The sequence below is a fragment of the Lissotriton helveticus genome, chromosome 2_1 (assembly GCF_964261635.1).
Source record: "Lissotriton helveticus chromosome 2_1, aLisHel1.1, whole genome shotgun sequence".
In the NCBI taxonomy this organism is placed as follows: domain Eukaryota; kingdom Metazoa; phylum Chordata; class Amphibia; order Caudata; family Salamandridae; genus Lissotriton; species Lissotriton helveticus.
In genome coordinates, this window is record NC_136059.1 from 1,177,024,976 (window position 1) to 1,177,044,702 (window position 19,727).

The 19,727-nt window shown below is 44.6% G+C and overlaps 1 protein-coding gene across 1 annotated transcript in view; it reads left to right on the forward strand.

Annotated features, from left to right (window-relative positions):
* LOC144820223 (uncharacterized) overlaps nt 1-17,455 on the forward strand; it is a 72,412-nt gene extending 54,957 nt beyond the window's left edge. Inside the window, exons 3-5 of the mRNA XM_078677824.1 lie at nt 1,763-1,846; nt 8,505-8,630; nt 17,299-17,455. Coding sequence (XP_078533950.1) covers nt 1,763-1,846; nt 8,505-8,630; nt 17,299-17,455 — 367 coding nt within the window. The remainder of the gene's footprint in view (nt 1-1,762; nt 1,847-8,504; nt 8,631-17,298) is intronic.
* The last annotated feature ends 2,272 nt before the right edge of the window (nt 17,456-19,727 follow it).

The following is a 19,727-nucleotide window of genomic DNA, read 5'->3' on the forward strand; positions in this document are numbered from 1 at the left end:
ACCTGAGTGAAAGGGTCCCGCCATGTTGCTGTTCATTTGGCATTCTGTTTTCTTTTTTAGAAACCACAAAAGCAGAGAGGGTTGTATCTGAGGAAGAAAAAATATCTGTGCCCTTGGCATGTAGGGAGTTTCCTTCCTGTGTGTCAGGAACGTTGTTCTATATGCTACGCGAAATGCCACGCCTTGCATGTTGCATAGTTTGAGACACAAATTGTAGAGTGTGTGATAATTGAGACTAGGCTAAGAAAGATCTTGGAGTAGGAAAGAATGAATTCTTAAGGTGCCTCCAAGTTGTAGAGGTGTAATATTTTGCTTCATGGATTGGACTCCCAATGATGCACACAACATTCTCTGCGCAGGGCATTTTCAGAAATGATCAAGACTATCAAAGGGTTCACATTTAATACAAGTTGTTACTCTGCTTAAGTATCTGAATTCTAAAACAAAAACCCAAAACAGCGAATGACACCTCATTTGGTGTGAAAAAAAGGACGGGAGACAAAAACAGTCACAAATTCCAAGAACGTGTGAATTGGGAAAGACTCTACAACAAGACTGAACAAGTGTATTTTATATTATTTAGATACATCCAGTAAACTGATGCCCTTGTAGCCACAGGCAAGAGGCATGGTTCAGAGATCCATATGTATACACCATTTTCCAGCCCAGGAAACCCATGCGAGGCTTCAGTTTCTTCTTTATCAGTTATCTTCACCATGCCTATGATAGTCAGCGAAGAGCAGTGGCAGAAAATGTGGTTGGGCGGGTGGAGGGATTGTCAGGGAGCGCAGGAGGATGAGCGCGGGGGTTTTGCTGCTTCCTGACACTGCAACGCAAGCAGAGACTCCCTGTGCAATCCCCGCACTGCTCGAGAGCAGCGCAGGGATTGGCCTGAGTGGGCTGGTTTGACACTCCGCTCAGGACAGAGAGTCTGTGCGGTTTCTCCAGCCCGGCTGTTCAAGGCAGCCCTGTTGGAGAAACCTAAGTGTTTATGTGTGTTTGGTCGGCCTGATACAGCCAGTGAAACACACATGCGCACTTAGAAGTGCACAAACCAGTCCTCCTCCCACCTCACGGGGCCCCGGCCCGCCCCTCCCTGCGTATGTTGGCTCAGAGCTGGCAAATGAAAAAGAAAACGATATAGTATATTGTCTTATCTCTCCCCTGCTGTCTCTGAGCCAGTGGGATGGCGCTCCTCCGCCCTTGCGAAGGAGCCGCACCTGGAGAAGAGTGGTTAAAATGTTTCAGATTGGAGGGAGTATGTAAAAGTGACCTATGAATAAGAGTCTGGTGATCAATCCTGGAATTGTGATGAAATAATAAGAAACGGGCTATTTTACCTGTTAACTCAATATCGGGAACCAGCATGTCCAGACTACTGGTTCCAATAGGAATATGGATGTGAGATTGTTTAAAATGACACCTCGGTCATGGGACTGATTTACTTCCAAGAAGGCACTCTTTAGAACAAAATGTAATGGAAGATCAGTTCAGGTTGCTTTTGGGTGAGTGTAAGAACTGACTAGCTCCATTTTTTGGAAAGCTCAGGTTCAGAAGGTGAAGTCGTCCAACGCTGAGATAATCCTGATACTGCCCATGACACAGTCTTTGACTGAGGGCAAAATATGGGTCGAAGAAACACGGATAATATTATCAATGGAGTTGATAGTTTGCCAAATAAAGCTGCTTAAATATATTTACCAGTTGCATGACATGCATGATGCAAGAACGAACCATGTACTAAAGGATGTTTTATTTCTAGCGCCACGCTCAAGCAGGGAATGCAGACCTGCCTGGACCCTGAAGCGGAATGGGTGAAGCGAATAATTGACAGAATGATAAACAGGTAACTATTTGTGGTTGTGGTGATAGTGTAACATGTTGAACAAGACCTTATTTATATATTAGGTGTTAGACTGCCCTCTGTTGTTGTAATAGTATTTACAGTTGAGGATCCTGTTTCTCATTTACTATTGCATAAAATTCAGATTAGCAGCATCAGCTGTTATCCTGATGTCTTAATAAGTGTCCATCAGCCAGATGCATCAACAGATGGAATTGCGATTCCTAAATAGCGATTTTTAAGGAATCGCTATTAGGAATCGCAAAAGCCTATGCATGAAGGAATCACTATAAAAATAGCGATTCCTACACTTTCCTTAATTGCGACTCGCAAATTGCGAATCGCAATTAAGGAATGCTGTACCATTCATTCCTATAGGCCTCCAGGCCCATAGGAATGAATTGGAGATTGCATGCGCAATGTGCGAGTACCAGGTGGTACTCGCAAATTGCTCATGCAATTTCAAGGGTGCAAGGGTGTCAAAATGACACCCTGTTGCACCCCTGAAATTGATCTGTGCACATATGTTGCACCGACACATGCCCTCAGGGCATGTGTGTGAGCAACATGAAACTTTAAAAAATGCACAAAAGTGCATTTTTCAAAGTTTTTGCAAATTACCATGAAGTTCAACTTCATGGTAATTTGCTACTCCTATTAGCGAAATCGCTAATTTTTCGACTTTGATGCATTGCATTTAAGGAATCTCAATTTGGGATTCCTTAAATACAATCGCAATTTAAGGAATCTCAATTTAGAGATTCCTTAAATACCGGTCGCAAAGGGGCAGATTCTGAGAATCTGCCCGTTTGCAACCGTTTTTTAGGTTGATGTATCTGGCTGCATATTCCTTCTGGCAAAGTTCATCCCTGTGGCATGTGTCCTATTCCCTTGTCCTCATCCCTTCTTGAGAATGCCCTGCCTTAAACGACAATGCAATTTCTGGAACTCTGCATTCATCTTCTGTTCCTATTATGCATTGCTATGGAAGGTCATGCCCTACCCACCAATGCTCTCTCCTACAGTTAATGTATGGAAAGTAAGATTGCGTAATTGAGTGACGCATCTCATTGCACCTGGCATTTGTAGCTGTTCAATGAAGTCACTATGCTCCTAGCGGTTTGAGGTGCCTATGCCCAAAGTGGGCCTTCTCCCAAATTCAGCATTTTACTGTTCAGCATTGAGGTACTAGGGTCGTGCACCATAGACTCTCTCTGTCTTTCCCTCACAAGTCTGTAGGGTTCCCCAACTAGTTATTACCCTCCCTAAAATTGAGTAATTCATCCCATAAAGTAGATGTGCTGGGGTAAGTGCTCTGCTCAGTCTTAGAAACCTTGAGCCATTACATTGTGCTCATCACATCCAAAACCTGTTGACTCAAAGAGTGCCTTCTAAAGAGCAGAGAGCTGCAGCTTTCGGAATAAACAAAATGAATGGGCTGCAGATTATAACTGTTAGGGGGTTGCACTCAGTCCACTGGGGCAGAACAATTTTCGTTGACCAATCAGAGTTCGCTTTCAATACACACAATACAATACAGAGGGTTTTGACAGACCTCTGAACAGATCTTTTAAAAGTGTATTTTCAGCACCCAGCAGTGGGATATTCAAGGTGGTGTATTTGTCAAGCTGAGATCACGTCTGGCAAAGTCAGTGTCTGTCAATATTCATAAAAAGGCGCAAGTTACGTACAGCATATCACGCCGGGCTTTTATCTGTACACGTGGGACAACATGCCTGGCAAATGTGCTATGTTCAGTGTTGAGAGTAGCAGACCAGTACGGTGCAATATTGACTGGAACGGCTGAAGCTGCGTACTGCTGCAAGAGGAGGCTATGTTAGATGGCAAAAGGGCCATATGTTCATCAGGATAAATTAGAGATATGGATTTATTTGCGTACATAAAAAAGAGACAGCTGGAGAGTTAGTGCGCAGAGTTATAGATAGCGATCTTGTAACATTGGTTGGCAAAGACTAGGAGAACCATGCAAAGGTTTTGTGAGTTTTGTGGCTCCTACATTTAAAGTTCAAGCTGGAATCCACATGTAAACATCATATTTGAATGGACACATAGTATGGTTTTAAGTCTAAGAATTATAGGGGACTGGTATAACAACACCTACCCTGAAATGTTTAGCAACTATTCTTACAACTCTAAAACTCTTGAGCTGACAAAGATATACCTTTTGAAAATAGTGTTATATCTTCCATAATCTACTGCGCTTTGATAAGTTCCAGTGGAGTATCTGCAACGTGAGAAATAAGACTATGAGAATACAGCAAAAGCCTCCGTACATCTAAGGCCATGGACCTATCATCATGCAAGGACCCATCAGCACAGGAAGTTACATCACTGAATTTCCCATCATCCGTCTGGCCAAGAAGTGACATTACTGCTTTTCCTGCCAGAAACATCTTTAAGCAAAGCAGCCACGCACGTGGACTTCTTTTCCCATAAACCCATTGGCACAGGAAGTGACATCACTATATTTCCCATCATTCACCTGCTCAGGTAGCGACATCACTGATTTTCCCATCATCCATATGGACCGGAAGTGACATTTCTGGTTTTCCTGCCAAAACATCTTTAAAACAATAAGCCAAGCAAGGACTTTATTTTCCATCACCCATCAGACAAGGAAATGACATGGCTCCCTGAACTCCTCTCCAACCCCCAGGATCTACTTAATGACAGCTGCAATGTGGTGTGCAGTCACCGTATCAGCCTCTGTCCATGCCCAGCGCCAGGAACTCCGGTCTGTTCACTGCTTATTGATACTCTGCAGCACTACTTAGGTTGCAGGACCTCAGACATTGTTCCCCCCAACTGATGCCACACTGAGCCTCACACCACAGTAGGAGCTTTCCGCTGTCTCCTCTGCCAGTTCTCCAGCAGCCACCCTCCCACACCCCCATGCAAGCACAAACAACACCTACACTCCCACCCTACACCACATGCCACAGCAAACCCGCATGCTAACACCTACTCGCATACATGCTTCAGAACACATGATCACTCAGTAAAATACACAACCGAAATATGGGACCTTCTGAGCAGCAATGCACCCAACAAACTCTTCATCACAGAGACCTGGCTCAACCTCTCATCGGCTCCCGACATCGCTACGGTAATCCCAGTGGGCTGCAAGATTGCTCTACAGGACCGGCTTCACAAGCCGAAGGGAAGGACTCACTATCATCCACAAGGCATCCATTCAATGTCCAACATTCCAGAGAGATTGCCATCCCATTCATGGAACACCTGTATTTCAAGCTGCAAATCTGTGAAAACTTTGCCCTGAACGGAACCCCCGCCTACCGACCACCAGGACCAAGAGCCACCTTTACCAACCTCATCACAAATTTTGTAGCTCTGCTCACAATTAACTCCGGAGCCTACATTCTCCTCGGTGACCTCAACCTTCATCTGGTAGACCAAAACGATCAGTACAGAGAGGAAGAATTGTTTAGCAATCAGGGAGTGAACAACACTCCTCAATCAGCGACGGCTCCACATAAAGTGAGGAAATGTTGGGTCAGCTTACATTGTGTATCAGATTGGTCCAAGAATGGGTATAGCAGAGTCGACTGAAATGTTGTGGCTGTGATTATTAATATAAACCCCTTTCTTTCACCTTCACCTAAATGGAAAGTATACAGTTTCTGATGGATTGTGTGAGGTTTGTGATTTCATCAATCCGGTCCAGTCATTTGGATACTATTCTGGGGACTCAGAAACCCAAAAAGGCAACTTGTGGTTAGCAAAATTATGAAGTTTGCCTAAAAGGAGTTGATTGAGTTAATATTCAAGTGAACTATTTCTTCTTTATACAGAATAACACAGTCTAACACACCTGCAGATAGCAGGAACCAGTCATTGTTGGCTTACATCAAAAGCATTTCTGGTTTTCTTCATCATAAATGGAATATGATCTATCAAAGCCACATTGCACAGCCATATATTAAGCTACGTTTTGGTGTGTGTGGTCTGTTGATACAATACACACATGCACATTACACAAACATGAATAGAAGACGTCTGGTCATTAGAAGAGTTTATTCATGTCTGAGGCTTAACTCGGATAAGACTGAGATCATGACCTTCGGCAGGCTCTCTCCTGAATGGTCTTCTATCTTGTGGCCTGAAAAGCTGGGCCCTCCACCTGTCCCAGTAGAAAAGGCCAGAAACCTGGGAGTGATTTTTGACAGTAAACTGTCTTTCGACCTCCACACAAACAAGGTTGTCTCTTCAGCATTCTTCATTTTGAAAAAAATTAAGAAACTATTGCCTTACCTCCCTACCTCAGCTGGGAAGACCTTGGTCTCTACCTTAGCTTTCTCAAAAATAGACTATGGGAACGCTCTCTTTTTAAACACACAGAAGCGTGTCCTAATGAAGTTGCAGTCTATTCAGAATGCGGCTGCAAGGATTCTTCTTAACATTCCTCGTCGCAAGCCCACCACTCCTGCCATTCGTCATCTCCACTGGCTGAGAGTCGAAAGCCGTATCAAATTTAAGGCCCTCTGCAGTGCCTATAAGGCAGTACATGGCGTTGGACCCAGGTTCCTCACAGAAGCCTTTCAGCTATACACCCCCAAGAGGCAACTAAGATCGGCTAACAACTGTCTCCTCCCTGTACCGCGTACAAGAACTGCCACCTGGGGAGACAGACGTTTTCTGGTGGCCACTCCAAAACTTTGGAATCTCTTGCCATTGGCTATTAAAACTGCCCCGAACCTGATGAGCTTTCGCAGGCTCTTAAAGACATGGTTGTTCAACCAGTAAGTTAATGGCTGATTTCTAGTAGCTCACAAGCGCCGAGACACTTTAGGGTATTTGTTGCGCTATAAAAATTTCGAAAATAAATAAATCATCAGCAATGAAGACTACAGTCTTAGAAAATAAGATCTCTCTTTTCTACAGTGGGTCTGTCCACATAATACTGTTAAAGAATTCAATAGGTCATTCACATCAATAATACATGTACTATTCCTGTTTAAACTAAAGTAAAACATCTCTATACTTTCCATGGCCTCTCCTCAGAAAATCGTTATATAGTGGCAAGTAACAGATATTATTCTTATAAAGTGATCAATAATTGTCCCTGATTTGGAGTGAGTACCAGGTGCATGAGTTACAGAAACAATACAATTATTTGCAATGTGGGTAATTAGCGACATCTAGTTTTGTCACTGGTATGTCGATATATGATGGTTGTACCTGGCACATAAGGACAGCTCGTTCCATGGCACGTTTGATATATTTAAGCATCTGAAGGGCACCTCTGGATCTATGGTTGCTTATCCTCGGCACATATTATAGATACAAAAAGACCAGATGAAGATTTCGAAGTGTTGTGTTTGCCATTTGATGATTGTATCTGGGTGTATCTGATCATTGCCTTGGTACACTACCTGTTACACATCATTTTACTGCTGTCCCTTCATAACATGTTTGTATCCAGGCACCTGCCTAACTATGGCAGATGGGCTTATCACAGCTCAATCATTCAGAGAATCTTGCATTACACGTTTGGTGAGGTGTGTGGGCATAGAAAGAGCGACTTTGTACTGATAAGACTCACATATTTTACAGATTTGCACTCATGAGGCTGCTGTCTAGATGAGAGCAACCATTAGACTCCGTCTTGAAAGTGAGTAACCTCTTATTTAAATACACGGTATGGTTTAAGCATGCTTCCACCACTGGGGGTTTATACTTTAAAATGAAAGAGTCCTAATAGGCTTGTGGTCTCTGTGAGCCATGGGATTTCAGGCTTTTGGTGTTCTAAGCGATACTTGCACATCAGCTCTGTTGAATAGTGGCATGTAATGTGGACACCTATCACTATTAAATTATCATCCATATTGTTGAGACTGTAGCAAGGGTATGCAGTTGACCCACGGTGAGGTAGGAAGATATTGATAGTTATAGAAGCTTATATTTTTTCTAGAATCCCTGAAGAAGGGACCCTTGTGTCCCAAAATGCATAGGGCAACATATGGATAGAGATGGAGTGACGTCAAAGCAGCATAGATTTCCAATATTATTTTGCTTTATGGTTGTTTTGTTGTACACATTGAATAGGTGCTTAAATTGAAAAATTACATGAGATATTGTGTACAAAAATACATGTGTAATACAATAGGAATGAAAACAATTGAGTCGATGACTATTTGTTTGTGATGTGTTTTGACAAAATGTAAAATTTCATCTTGAAATTGTTGATGTACATATAGCTGTGCACACAGTTACTCAGGGACACGTTTACTTGAATACCAGCTGGATATAATGACTATGCCTGGCATTATATGTACGGGTGTGTAATGTTATGTGAAGTCACTACCCGAGCCCATCATAGCTGCACTTCAGTGGTGTAAGAAACTTGAGGGCCCCCAGCAAAGTACACGGAGGCACCTCCCCCCCAGACCCATTCAGGAGTTGCCCATGAACAGTGCCAGAGGCCCCCTGTAGCTGAGGGTCCCCCCGCATTGCAGGGGCTGCGGGGGCTAATGTTATGACAGTGCTACACTCCATCTATATGATTGCAGGTTAATGTGTTAATAAACATTGATTCACACTTTTAATTTCAAGTTGCATAATTTCTTCTTATCATCAACATATGCAAGGGGCACTAACCAGCAGTTGCATTTTGTTTTAGTCGCAATGCAGACGATATACCTTCAATTAACAATAAAATGGACCTTGTGATCACAGTTACTAACGAAAGCAAGAGACCACATGCCACAGAATCCAAGGGACCACATGACACAAGCAGATCTCTCAAGTAAGTGACTTTCCAGTAGGTGTGTCACTCTGTCATGTTCCAGTAGTCTGATACAATGTCGTGGAATGATATGGGATATTATCTTTTAAAGTTCGGCTTCAAATGATCTGATATAACATGAAGCAATATTTTTAAAAACAGAATCTGCAAGTTGTTTTAATAATTAGTTTATTAATTTTAATGGCCAAGCAAGTTCTTAGAACTCAGTTGCTACATGCATCAACCAATAAGACGTATATTTTGACTAAGACAATACATCTGTCTGAGATGTTTCAATAATACACAAAACATTAATGTAGGAAGAATGATGTTCAAGTTAAAATGATAGCAAACAAGAAAGGTAATTGTTCCAGAGTGTCACCTCTTCTTCTTTTAATGATCTGCCTGCTGATTTGAGCAGGCACATTTATGGATGAATAATTTTCCGACAGAGCAGGAGTTTGGGCGTTTGGTGGAAATGAAAGAGGTCAAAGAAGTATATTGGGGATTTCCCAATAATCATTTTCCAAAACAAGCTGGTGGACCTGTTCATCGATGGTCAGCCAGTTCAGTTCAGATCTCATGACAGATAGACACGGATTCCTCCCCTGCCTTCCGCGGGAGCAACAGCTACGCCCTCAGCATTTTTAAAATTTCCTGCTAGCACAGCGCTCGCCTAGCGCTTTACTTTTAACTCACCTTCTTGCTTTCAGGGACTTTTTCCCGCCACACCCATCCCCGCGCAGCTGAGCTTGTCGCTGCAGCGGACATTGGACTCCCTGTTCGCCGCCTTCAGCGGCCGCCCCCCATGCCACGCCCACTCTCTCTGGCCACGCCCACCTGGGTCCTTAAAGAGCTGACTACGAGCTCTCCTACACACGGATTCCTCCCCTGCCTTCCGCGGGAGCAACAGCTACGCCCTCAGCATTTTTAAAATTTCCTGCTAGCACAGCGCTCGCCTAGCGCTTTACTTTTAACTCACCTTCTTGCTTTCAGGGACTTTTTCCCGCCACACCCATCCCGCGCAGCTGAGCTTGACGCTGCAGCGGACACAGGACTCCCTGTTCGCCGCCTTCAGCGGCCGCCCCCCCCCAGGCCACGCCCACTCTCTCTGGCCACGCCCACCTGGGTCCTTAAAGAGCTGACTACGAGCTCTCCTACACACGGATTCCTCCCCTGCCTTCCGCGGGAGCAACAGCTACGCCCTCAGCATTTTTAAAATTTCCTGCTAGCATAGTGCTCGCCTAGCGCTTTACTTTTAACTCACCTTCTTGCTTTCAGGGACTTTTTCCCGCCACACCCATCCCCGCGCAGCTGAGCTTGTCGCTGCAGCGGACATTGGACTCCCTGTTCGCCGCCTTCAGCGGCCGCCCCCCCAGGCCACGCCCACTCTCTCTGGCCACGCCCACCTGGGTCCTTAAAGAGCTGACTACGAGCTCTCCTACGCACGGATTCCTCCCCTGCCTTCCGCGGGAGCAACAGCTACGCCCTCAGCATTTTTAAAATTTCCTGCTAGCACAGCGCTCGCCTAGCGCTTTACTTTTAACTCACCTTCTTGCTTTCAGGGACTTTTTCCCGCCACACCCATCCCCGCGCAGCTGAGCTTGACGCTGCAGCGGACACAGGACTCCCTGTTCGCTGCCTTCAGCGGCCGCCCCCCAGGCCATGCCCACTTTCTCTGGCCACGCCCCTTTGTGGCCCTACAAATCATGTGCTTCCACCATACGCGCAGCGGACGGGCGCAGCGGGCGCGCCGAATGCACGCCTAAGGCAAGCCCGTCTGCGCCCGTCCGCGACCGGCCGGGACCAGGGGCCACAGATCCTGCACAATGTGTGTCCTACACCTCTGCTCAACTTTCCGCACTCATGGTTCCCACCTCTGTCCCTCCTTCGTTAGCCTCACGTATTGCTTCACTTGGCGTCTCTGCGCCTTCTTGTCCAACTTCATCCCCCTCTTCTTCTTCCTCCACCCCCTTTCCAATGGTTCATCAGGTAATCCCTTCTCTCACATCGTCACCCCCTGCAGCTTCGGCTCTTCTGTTAAACACCCGGTCAGCTGTTAAGCATCAAACTGAACTCTTCAATCTTCTTTCCTCTGATTCCCCCGATTATCTCTTTCTCACGGAGACATGGTTCTCTTCTGATTAACTCCCCGACCTTTTAGCTATCCTTCCTGACACATATTATGCCCTCCGCGCGGACCGCCCGGCCAGTAAAACCGGCGGCGGAGTGGCAATGATTATTCGATCCACGCTGAAGTTCCAGCTTCTTGATCACTCTCCTATATCCAACGTGGATTTCCTGGTCGCTCGGTCCACCAATCTTATCGACCCCCTCACTTTTGTCCTTGTCTATCGGCCCCCTCTGTCCATGCCTCAATTTGTCCCCCTTCTTCAAGACATTTTGGCCACTCTGTCAGTGAACAACTCGGCAGTTGTCCTACTAGGCGACTTCAATTACTGGCCGGACGATCCTCGAGAAAGTCCAACCTCTAAAGACTTTTCTGCAACTCTCCTCTCTTTAAATTTTATTCCTCACGTCTCTTCACCCACTCACGTTAAGGGTCATACCTTGGACCAAATTTGGTCCCTGCGTCGCCCCCTCTCTGTTCTCTCCACCCTTCCCTGTCTCTGGTCAGATCACTTTTTAATTTCTTTCAACATTCCCCTTCCTTCCCATACTAAAGTCCCTCTCCCCAAAAACCTGACAGCCCGCTGCTGGAATCAGACATATCTTTCCCTCCTTTCTTCCTCTCTGGCCTCCACTACACCTGACTTGACCGACCTCCCGCTGGAAGATCAAGCAGATGTTGTCTGTGCTTGGTTATCCTCCTCCTGCGACCTCGTCGCCCCTCTCAAAAACATCAAATCTGTGCGGCCCCATGAGGCCCACAGATGGTTCACTAGTGAACTCAAAGAGCTAAAACTCAATCTTAGGTGATCAGAGCGCCAATGGAGGCATCACTACTGTCCTCTTCTTCGTACTAAGTATAAATCATTACTCAACGGTTACAAAAAAGCCATCATTTCGGCGAAAATAGACTACTTCTCTGAAAAAGTGGCCCGTTCTTCCAACAAATCCCGAGAGATTTTTTCACTTGTAAAACAACTTGCCACATCTGATCGCACTAACGTTAGCGTCGCCCCCTCCCTCTCATTTTGTCTTTCCCCTAATAATTACTTTATCGACAAAATCTCTGCTATAAAAGCTAACATTCCCGCAGTCTCTCAAACTCTGGTTATCCCCCCCCCTCACCCCCCGCCTTTCACGTTAGACCTCTTCCCCCCCATCACTGCTGCACAATTTTCTGCTCTGCTGGTCAAGGTCAAATCAGGATCGCCAGTTGACTGTGCGCCGGCCCGGATCCTTCAAATTCTTTTTTCTCACTCTCCCGGACCCCCTCTTACACTCCTCAACTCATCCCTGGCTCTTGGATCTGTTCCCTCTTCTTTCAAAACCGCTATTGTTCTCCCCATAATAAAAGAACCTGGCCTGGACCCTTCCTCACCTTCTAACTTCAGGCCCATTTCCCTCCTTCCCTATTTGGGGAAGATTGTGGAAAGCCATGTCACTTCCTGCCTGTCCTCACATATTGAGAAGCATGGCTGCGTTTGACACGGTTGACCATGCCATCCTTCTCGACCGTGTCAGCGCAGCCGGCATCAGGGGGGTAGCACTTTCCTGGTTGAAGTCCTTCCTCCAGGGTAGGTCCCAGGCAGTCCAGTTTGCTGGCTTTTCCGCCCCTCCCCGCCCTCTTGTGTGTGGGGTCCCCCAAGGTTCCTCCCTTTCTCCTCTTCTCTTCAATCTTTATATCTACCCTCTCATTTTTTCCCTCCGCGAGCTGGGGGTCTCCGTGTACAATTACGCTGACGACCTCCAGCTCATCTTTGATCTCTCCACTCCTGATTCCTCTTCCTTTTTTAGTTCCACCTTAGCCTTTATCTCGGACTGGATGATCACGAGCCACCTCAAATTAAACCCCGACAAGACGGAGCTTGTCCTCACTGGTGGTCCCTCTAATCCCTGGTCCCCTTCTCATTGGCCCCTTTCTTTTGGCACCCCCCCTATTCCAGTTCCCTCTGTTCGCACTTTAGGCATTAAGGTCAGCAGTGACCTCTCCATGCACTCCCAAGTTAGCGCTGTAATTTCATCTTGTTTTTTATCCCTCCGCCTTATCTGAAAAATTTCCCGTTTCTTTTCCACTGATGCCCTCAAATCCATCATTTCAGCCCTTATCACCTCTCGTCTCGATTACGGGAACGCCCTTTATTCCGGCATCCCTGCTTTTGAAATGCGCCGGCTCCAGGCCATCCAAAATCAGGCCGCCCGGCTCATTTTTCACCTCCCCAAATTCTCCCATATCACGCCCGTTCTCAAGTCCCTTCACTGGCTTCCTGTACGCTTTCGTTCTTTTTTCAAATTAGCCTGCCTAGCCTTTTTAGCCTTCACCCACTCCCCCCCTCTGTTCATTGTTTCTTTGATCACCCCCTATACTCCCCCTCGCACTCTTCGCTCGTCCTCTCAACTTCTTCTTCAAGTTCCCCGCTACCGTAAAGCCCGTATTGGTGGCACCCGTTTCTCGGTTTTGGCCCCTCAGTACTGGAATAGTCTTCCATTTTCTATCCGATCAACTCCTACTTATCCGGCTTTCCGAAAGGCATTAAAAACGTTTCTTTTTCTCCAGGCCTTTCCCGGCTAGTCTCTCCGTTTGCAGTGCTGAATCCGTTTTTCCCCCCCCTCCCTTCCCTCTTCCCTTCCCAGCCCCCTCTTCCTCTCCCAGCGCCAGGAAGCCGCTTGGCCACAGAGCGCTTAATTAAGTTTCTTTTTCATTTCATTTTCATTTCATTTCATCTCATATTACAGCCTCCCAAATAGTATGTGTAGGACTCTCTTTTGAGTCATTTGGAAGTTCTGAATCTTGTTCTGAATCTTCTGAATCCAATTGACTCTCGTTTGAGTCGATTGGAAGTTCTGAATCTTGTTCTGAATCTTGTTTTAAAATATTGTGGTATTAAGATCAGTACAACCTGTATCAATAATTTATGGTGCTTGATTGTTACCAGGGGGCAGATTTTTGATAAAGCATAGGGATGGCAATTGACAGATATCAAATTGAACTGCACCAGTGAGTCTGATAAAAGCTGAGACTCTAAGGGCCCGATGTAGGTAGGCATTTACCGGTCGGTAACGGCCGAATTTGGCCGATACCGACCGGTAAATGCCTTTTCCAATGTAGGGGGCTTGTATTTACAGATTCGGTATTTTTACCGAATCTATATTTACCGAATCGGTAAATTACCGAACTGGTAAATACAGACTCGGTAAAAATACCGAATCTGTAAATGCAGATGTAGGAGGCGCTATAAACAATGCCAGAGGCCCCTATGAATTCGTTATTTACCATGTAATACTATTGCATGGTAAATAACAAATTCAGGTGTACATGCACATCTGTGCATGTACACCTGTGCCATGTGACACACAGACATGCCCTTAGGGCATGTATGTTTGCCACATGGCACACAAGCCTGACATTGGGGTGCTACAGGGTGTCAAAGTGACACCCTGTTCCCCCTGGCAGGATTCGGTATTTACTGATTCGGTAATTACCGAATCGGTATTTGCCATTGATTCCTATGGGCTTCAAGGCCCATAGGAATCAATGGCAAATACCGATTTGGTTGAAAAAGAAAAATTACCTACATCTGCCTACTTCCAATTTACCTACTCTTAAATACCGAATCGGTATGATTTGGTATTTAAGAGTAGGTAAATCGAGATTACCTACATCGGGCCCCAAGAGAGTGCCTGGACCGATTACACTGTCCCATTCCGACAGCCGTTCCGACTCAGTCTGTCCGACACAAAAAGGCTGTCGAAAACCAAATTTGGGGGCCCATAGCAGGCCCCCATTCACCCGGAGGTCTCCGGTTGCGGCCTGTGGGGGTCCCCTTGGGACCACTCTTTCAAACCATGCACAGTGTGGCAGGAACCTTGGGTTGTTGCACATGGTGCAGGGTTTTACGCAACAACCCCTTTTTGCAATGGGAGCCTGTGTTGTCGGTCGGAACACAGGCTCCCATTGAAGTCAATGGGAGTCCGATTGAACAGTGTTTAGAACCATCATAATCGGTCGGTCAGACTCCCCGAACCCGATGCGGTCGAAAACCATTCTTAAAAGGTGTCAGTCGGAGTGCTTTCTGACCGACATCGTAATGAGTCCCTATATATGGCTCTCTGTTTGGTTTATCTGAATTCTACTGAAGAAAATCACATGGCAGATCCATAAACAACCTCTACCTTACTCTACCCTCAGTTAAGAACTTTTCCAAAAGTACTTCCACCCAAAAAGGCATGAAACTGTTAACACAGCTTGCTGTCATTTAGAAGGTGTAGTATACTATAGCCCACAATAAACTATCTTTAGGTATATTTGAGGAGAAGTTAAGACAAACCTTTATCAAATGCTAACATACCGGTTAAAGACCAGCATGATCTGAAGAACGTGCATGTAATGAGATGTCAACCGAAGGGATTCTAGGCTTCTCTTTCCTGTTGTGTGCCATTAATGAAGTGAGGTGTGGCAATATAACTTGGACAACGGTCATGTTGTGTTCTGTGGTTATCCGTTACTTGGATTGTTACGTGCATCCTGTGACACTATGACACAGCCATTCCAACCCTGCCTCCAGGAGCAGCTGTGCAGGCATATAAAGAAGGATGGGAATACTTTTTCTTTACTCCTCTTGTGACAGTGAATACCTTTAGAGGCTTTGCAGTGACTCTGGGTAAGCATGGCCAATCCTGGTTATGCTTGAGCAGACAAGGACTCACAGTGTGAGATATGACAGATACCACAATTATGTCCTTTGCCTCCAATGCTACTATGCAATATGTAAACCCCCTGACTCACGTTTGGATTGGAAAATAAGACAGCTATACCTTTTTTTTAAAGTTTAGAAAGAATTTTATTGCAGGGAAAAAGAAGGGACAAGGTGCCAAAACAAAGTACAATAAAAAATAGAAAACACAAGCAAATCAGTAAGCAATGGGCATAATACAGTTAGAAACAACTTGAAAGCTAATCACAGGTATCAGGGCTAAAGAAAATGAAAACCACAGGTGTAGAGATACAATTGTGTAAAAGGAAGTACATACAATTGATGATGGAACAGAAACGGAATGCAGGGGGCAGTCAAGGAGGCTTGAGAACTTCTTGCTGCGAGGGCTGTGGATGAAACGGGCGTTTAGCACATACATCAAGATAAAGCATAACAGGAAGCCATAAGTCTGTACGTTTTGCTGCCATGTGGGCAGGAAAAACAAAAGCAGTATCCAATCTATGATTATGGCATACATTATACCACCATGCTTTAAAAGAAACGTTAGAAAAATTCTTCCAGTTGACTGTAACTTGCTGAACTGCAACAGCTAATAACAAATCAATAATCTGGGTGTTAAGATCAACATCATCCCAGCAAGGAGAGAGGCTTCCTAAAAAAACATTAATAAAAGAGAAAGGAATGCGAGTCTGAAATATTACGTTAATTTGGGCCCAAACCTGCAACCAGAAGTTATGAACAGATTTACATGCGAAGAACATATGAAACAAAGTCACTTGCGGTGAAGAACAGGACCAACAAATGTGTGGAGTGGTAGAGAAGCGCTTATGGAGATCAAACGGCGTGAAAAGAAGCCTATTGTAAATGAAGAACAAAGTCTGTGTCAGTGTTGCTGCTCTAGAGGACTTGCGAATCTTAATCCAAATCTTATCCCAAAAAGTGATGGACCAAGATGTACCAAAATCTTGTTCCCAGCTTTCCTCCACCTTAGATTTGGGTCTAATAGGATCTGTGGTGTGCAGATATTGGTAAATGAAGGAGGCTTTGGGAGAAGGGCGTAAGAAAGAGTGGAGTAATGAGACATGGGTAGGAGGAGAAATAGGGGAGGGTGCATGCACGAGGCGAATGTAAGTTATCATTGCAGCTTCTTTAAGAAGAAGGTATTTGTGGATAAAAGAAGCAGGCAAACCATAGGTGGTGCAGAGAGTAGGGAAGGATATGAAAGATGAATGTGAGAACAGTTGGGAAACCCGTATTAGCCCTCTATGCCGCCAGGACTTCCAGTAAAAGGGTTTGCCGCGTATCAAAAGGGAGGTGTTGTGCCAGACAGTGGAATTAAGAAACTCATCAACAGTCACGGGAGGAGCAGGAGAGGGAGAGTGAAGCAACTTAACAGTGAATTTGTGAATAGGAGTGGGAATAGAGGAAGGCTTGTGTAAGAAAGAAAGATACTCGGCAAGAGAGAAAGGTGAAAGGAAAAGACGCTCAAGTTTAGCCCATAAAGGGCAAGGGGAAGTCGGGTCCTGCAGCCAGAGGGAAGCCTGTCGTAGCAGAAATGCCTTATGATAAACTGGGAAATCTGGAAAGTTGACTCCACCTTCTGATTTGGGACGAATAAGTCGGGCAAGGGACATTCTAGGTTTCTTTTTGCTCCAGAGAAAGGATGTCATAAGTGAGTTGAGTCTCTTGAAAAATTTAGAGGGAATGGGGACGGGAATATTGGAAATAGTGTAGAGAACTATGGGAGAAAGCATCATTTTAATTGAATCAAGGCGGCCCCACCATGATAAGTAAAGGGGATGCCATCTGGAAGTTAAGTCTGATAATTTTTGAATGCATTTGTTCAGACAGAGGGAAACCGTGTCTGAAATAGAAGAGGTAATAGAGAGGCCAAGATATTTAACGTGTGAGGAGCTCCATGTAAAATTGGAGGCACTAAAATCAGGCTTAAACGTGAACTTCGTCAAAGGCAGAATCTCACACTTGTCATTATTAAGCTTGTAACCAGAGATCTGAGAGTAATCTCGTACTTCAGCAAGAAAGGCAGGAATGGATTGAGTTGGGTTGGAAATAAAAAGTAAAATATCATCTGCATATGCAGCAAGTTTAATTTGAGAGTCTGAAGCATGAAAACCAGAAATGTTAGGGTTTTGGCGAAGTTTGGATAAAAAAGGTTCCAAGGCCAAGTTGAAAAGAAAGGGGGATAGGGGACAACCTTGACGTACACCTCTCCCTAGATCAAAAAGGAAGAGACTAGGCCATTGGCGCAAACCGCCGCACGGGGATTGGAGTATAATAGAGAAATCAAGGAGATAAATTTGGGGCCAAAACTAAACCATTTAAGGGTATGAAACAAATAGATCCACTCAACCCTATCAAAGGCCTTCTCAGCATCTAGGGCAATTGCTGCAAGGGCATCAGGTGATTTATGAGATTTCGATAGAACATTAAACAAAAGCCTAGTGTTATCCGTGATAAATCGGCCCTTGACGAAGCCAGACTGTTCCTCGCCCAAGAGATCTGGAAGTAAGAGGTCAAGACGGGCTGCGATTGATTTAGCAAATATCTTGTAGTCAATATTGACCAAGGAAATAGGCCTATAGTTCTTACAATGTTGTGCATCTTTCCCTTCCTTTGGTATAAGGCAGATATGGGCATCAGAGAAAGAGCCTGAGGAGGCACCTAAGGTAAGAAAGGAATCCAATAAAGAGTGTAGTTTGGGGATGAGGAGTTTGGAGAAATGTATGAAAAACTCAACAGTGAAACCGTCTGGTCCAGGGGCCTTGTCCTTCCGTAAGGTCTGAAGTGCTAGAAGCAATTCGTGCTGGGAAATATCTAATTCTAAGGAGGAAAGGTCGAGAGGGAAATTGTCCGGCTTATGTATGGTAGAAAAGAAGTGATCTAGTGACTGAGTAGAGGGTTGAGTTTCAGAAGAATACAAAGTATTGTAAAAAGAGGAAAATGCGGTGAGTATGTCTGCATCTTTGGTATGAAGATTAGACTGAACGTCATAGATGGATTCAATATTTAATTTGTTGTGTTTAATTTTCAAATAGTTGGCTAAAATTTTCCCGGCCTTATTTCTGCCACCATAGAATTTTGCACTAGATTTTAATAAATAAAGGGAAGCATCCTCTGTGGATTTTTTGTTAAACTTCATTTTAGCATTAACAAGGGCTGTTAAACTGTCTTGTGAGTGTGAAGTAAAATAGGCATGTTCCAATTTCTTGATGTCGTGGAGAATATCCCCCGTAAGTTTACGGGCGATTCTTCGTTTCTTTGCAACATATCCAATTATAAAATCTCTGGCGAAGCCTTAAAGGTATCCCAAATGGTAGATTTGGGGATGGAGGGAGTGTCATTAAACAAAAAAAATTCATCAGAGAATTCAATAAAGGAAGCAGTAAATTTGGGATCTAATAAAAGAGCGTTATTAAAGCGCCATCTTCTAGGTCCTACGGGTTTGGGGAGGATATCAATGCAAACTATGGTAGGAGCATGATCTGAAAGCAAAATTGGACCAATTTCAGCATAGGTAAGAGTTTGGGCAATATTATGAGTAACAAAAATATAATCAATTCGGGACTGGGAGTGATGGCATGGGGAATAAAAAGTGAATTCTCGTAATGTCGGATTGCACAAACGCCAAACGTCGATAAGTTTATGTTGAGAGATAGCTTGGGTAAAAAGCTTGTGAGGCTTATTTGGAACATAGGGAGACTTAGAGTTTCGATCAATAAAGGGATCAAAGGGTTGATTGCAATCACCTGCCAAAATAAAGTTGTCGTCAGCAAATCTAGTGATATGCTGGGAAAAGGTGTGCCAAAAAACAGGATCACCACCGGTAGGAGCATAGACATTGAGGAGGGAAATTGGAACACCCTTTAGAGACAGTTTAACATGTAGCCATCTGCCCTCAGAATCGGATTCCTGAGCAATTAGAGAGTGAGATAGAGTTTTATGACACAACACAGCTACTCCATTTCGTTTACCGTCCCCTTGGGAGTAGTAAACCTCACCCACCCAACCTCTTTTAAGCTTGGCTGATTCTATATCATATAAATGAGTTTCTTGCAAAAACGCAATGTCTACATTCAAACGGGCTAAGTGTGACAAAATTCGTTGTCTCTTAATTGGAGAATTAATGCCCTTAACATTCCACGTAATTATTTTCAGAGACAAAATACACGAAATAAAAGAAAAAGAAATTCAATAGCAATATAAGAAGAGGAGCCTGTGAGAAAAGGTAAGTAAAAGAAAGGAATGTGAGCATCAG